Source organism: Poecilia reticulata, linkage group LG14 (genome assembly GCF_000633615.1).
Source record: "Poecilia reticulata strain Guanapo linkage group LG14, Guppy_female_1.0+MT, whole genome shotgun sequence".
NCBI classification, from domain to species: Eukaryota; Metazoa; Chordata; class Actinopteri; order Cyprinodontiformes; family Poeciliidae; genus Poecilia; species Poecilia reticulata.
The window spans coordinates 3845643-3849376 of NC_024344.1; the positions used below are offsets into that span (position 1 = coordinate 3845643).

Below are 3734 nucleotides of genomic sequence, written 5' to 3' on the forward strand. Positions count from 1 at the left end.
TGATGTATTTGCATGTTTTCTTTTTTCCTTCTCTGTGCTGATTTTTTTGACACTGCTGCTTTAATAAACTAAACAACAATGTTTTAATATTATTTAATGAATTCGTCAGGCACGATACATGTAAATTTACTTCTTTAAAACCCAAAACTCATATTTAAACCATCACATTTAATGTAAATAAATTGACATAAAGAAAAATCATTGCATCCTACAAATTTTGGGTTTTTCTGAAGTCTCAAATTGGAGGAGGGAGGAATTCTACATAATAAAAAAATACGTCCAAATCCTACTTTTTCAGAGTATAAATGAAAACCCTCTAACTAAATTAGTTTGTACATAATGTCATGATTTTTCTTGCAGAAATATGTCAGAATGTGATATAACACTGGTATCTCTCAATAAATTAGAATAGCACTGAATATTTAGAAATTAAATTAAAAAAGGGAATTATTATATTTGTTACACACAGACAGAATTGTGTATTTCCTGTTTAATTTTATTCATTTTGAAGATTATTGCTTACAGCTAAACTCATGATTCAATTTATTACAAAAATGTTGAATATAATATAAGATTACTTAAAAAAAACACTTTTTAAACACTTAAGCATCAAGTTATGGCTTACTCCATTATGAGGAAAACTTGACAGTTATTCTGGAGAACAAAAGTCCTCTTACCAGACTAATAAATGTTGCGTTTCATTGGGAAGTCAGAGTCAGAAGAAAGGACTCTTCTGACTCTGGATTTTTAAAATGTAAAGTTTCCACGGTCAGTGATGATTTGGGGAGTCATGCCATCTGCTGGTGTTGGTTCAGTGTGTTTTAACTTCAGTTTAGCTTGAAGTGAGTTTAGCTTAAACCCCCACAGATAATTTGTCACAAACAATGTATTAAAATGTGGAGAAAATAAACATTTTATTATCATAAATATTGGATTAAAATAATGACTGTTATTATTATAAAAATGAACATAAACAGATAGTAAAAAAATATTTTTTTTCTCTCTTTTTGAGAAGACATCTTTTTTACAATGGAAAGAACAAACAGAAGTAAAGAAAAAAATTGTAGGTCAATCACTAAGAAAAATTGTAAGTCTTGCATTTGCCACTAGGGGGCACAGTGGGTCATGGAAGAAGTGCGACAGTTACTTCTCCCTTACGGCAGTTGATGACATGTCAACAACAGTCATGGCAACCAACAGCAACTACTGGGAAGGTAAAACATGTTACAGAAATAAAAAACAAAACAACTCTCGACTCATACCTATCCTTGCTTCTCTTTGTAAATTCGGGTCACTTATATTTATCGACTCACGCCACACGACGCGAATAAAGTTGGCGCCTGCGCGAATTAGATGTTTTAATTATTTCCAAAGCTAACTTGTTAGCATCTGGCTGTTAACGTCGAAGTTAAAAAGTTTGTATCGAAAAACTGAAGCCGCTCGATTTTGTTTTTGTTTTGGATAGTATCTACTAATCTGCCTGTAAATGAAGGAATTTGATTACTAATGGCAGAAATTAAAACAAACCAATAGCAATTGAATCTTTATCACAACACATTTTAAACTCATCAACCTAAAACAAATGTTAATGGTGGATCTGTTGCATCACTATATGTTTTTATTAATCTAAGACTTAAAATATAAGCACAAGGGTGGTTAACCGTGGCTTTAAAGAGGTCAAAGAAAATCTGCATTATTGTTTAAGGTTGTTTGAATCATGTTTGTGTAAACAAACCCTTTTTGTTTTTTCAGGATATAAAGATGATCTAGTTACATACAGTATCACACGGCAATTATGGACCCCAGTGAATCCTTTGCAATTGTGATAATGCAGACTTTTATTTTGCAGTGTTTGTCGTTCAGATCCATTTATAAAACTATTTTCTGGAGCCAAGTTGACATGTTTGTTACTGCAAGGAATTATAGTTTCACCAGTAACAGTACACCATGAAATATGGCAACATTTTGTGTGTAAACAGTATAGCGAATTCTGAAATTAGGCTAAACATTTGCTCAAACTAGAAAACCACATGCTCATGAATCAAGTTAGCTGATGTTTGTTATGTAAGTACTTGGGAAAAATAATTTTATTAATGTTTGATGCATTTCTGTGCCTAACCCATCTACCTTATGTTGTACTACACCAGTATACTTCAGATGGCTTTATATTACCCTGGTTCCTGTATCTTTCCTGTCACCTCAAAATATTTTCCCAGCGTGTTTCTCCGTTTCTTTCCTCAGATTTACGGAAGCAGGCCAGACAGCTGGAGAATGAGCTGGACCTCAAGCTGGTCTCGTTCAGTAAACTCTGCACGAGTTACCGCGGCGGCCATGACCAGCAGGAAAGAGACAGCAGGTAGCTGCAAAATTTATTGTTATTTATAATGCACAAAGTGGAATTTTTGAAAAGGTTTTATGTGTTTATATTTTTACCAAATGAATGATGAACCTTTTAACATGTTTCCGTGACACCATGCAGCGAGTATATTTGAATTTGATAAGTAGAATCACGTGTTTTGTGTTCGGGTAGTGGTTATAGAGACAGAGATAAATTACATTCTTTTACAAACTTTACTGTTTTAGTTTTTACAGTGTCAATTTGCATTGATTTTAGGTTGCAGTAAAAATTGACCAGTTAAACCACAATCAGTCATCTTTAGTCGCAAAATCCTAATTTTCTCTTGTTTAAGTCAAAATGACCTGTTAACATTATTTCAATGATTTCATGTTGAGTTAGAAAGTAATAAATTAAGGTGAACTAAATTAGAAGAGCTGGATTATCACTTCACATCAAAAGTGATTCACAGGCAAGAATATCACAGAATGTTGCCAGAAAATTAGACTGAGATCAAAAATGAAATAATTTTACGTCCTTCCTGTTTTCGTCTCTGAATCAGGTCAGAGTCTTTTGGGCCGTTCCAAGACAACGTGCTGGTGGCCATGACCTCTGAAGTGGAGCAGCTCTTGTCTAAAGTAGGTTACATCTAGAGATGTGCCGATCAGGTTTTTTCCTGCCGATACCGATACCCATGAGGGCCGATCACCGATACCGATCACCGATACCGATCACATAATTATTTTTTATTTGTTTTTAAATTGTAAACACTACCGGTTACATTATGTGGAAAAAGGAACCATGAATTCACCTTAATTTAGACAAAAACTTGTTTTTAATAACTTTTTCCAGAAAGAAAACTAAACAAAACAGGCATTGTGCAAATTGTACTGCGATCGGTAATACTATCTTTAACAGACTGATAACATATGAAGGCTCTGAAGAGGCTAAATAATGCAAAGAGCCAAAATAAAACCTCTCAACATTGCCAAAAAAAATTCAAGTATAAAACTTAACATTCATAGGCAAATACAGGATCCATTACAATAAACAATCCAGAGTTACTGAATGAAAACGTCCTGATAGCATGGCGGCTAGCTGATTACTGCTAGTTCTKATTGGCTGTTTCTGACTGAGCGGAKTAATTATGCAGAGCAGGGAGGAGATCGATTATTTTTTTAGAGATTATCTGTCTCATGTTAGGACAGCTAAAGTTTTAATACGTATGTAAAATTTATTTTTTTAGGTTAGATGCTGCAGCTATAAACAGAGGTTCGGTGTGAGAGTCACTACCAGGTGGAGCAGAAGCGGCGCTCCGTCTGTGAAATATTACTACCTGTAGCATAGCAGCGGTTCAACAGCGAGAGCAGAACCAGCGTCTTACATCGCAGCTCGAAGA

The 3734-nt window shown here is 34.4% G+C and overlaps 1 protein-coding gene across 1 annotated transcript in view; it reads left to right on the top strand.

Moving 5' to 3' along the window:
- The first annotated feature begins 1110 nt into the window (after window positions 1-1110).
- Window positions 1111-3734, top strand: part of LOC103475643 (Golgi SNAP receptor complex member 1-like) — a 10105-nt gene continuing 7481 nt past the window's right edge. Inside the window, exons 1-3 of the mRNA XM_008427437.2 lie at window positions 1111-1214; window positions 2242-2356; window positions 2898-2973. Coding sequence (XP_008425659.1) covers window positions 1172-1214; window positions 2242-2356; window positions 2898-2973 — 234 coding nt within the window. The 5' untranslated portion in view covers window positions 1111-1171. The remainder of the gene's footprint in view (window positions 1215-2241; window positions 2357-2897; window positions 2974-3734) is intronic.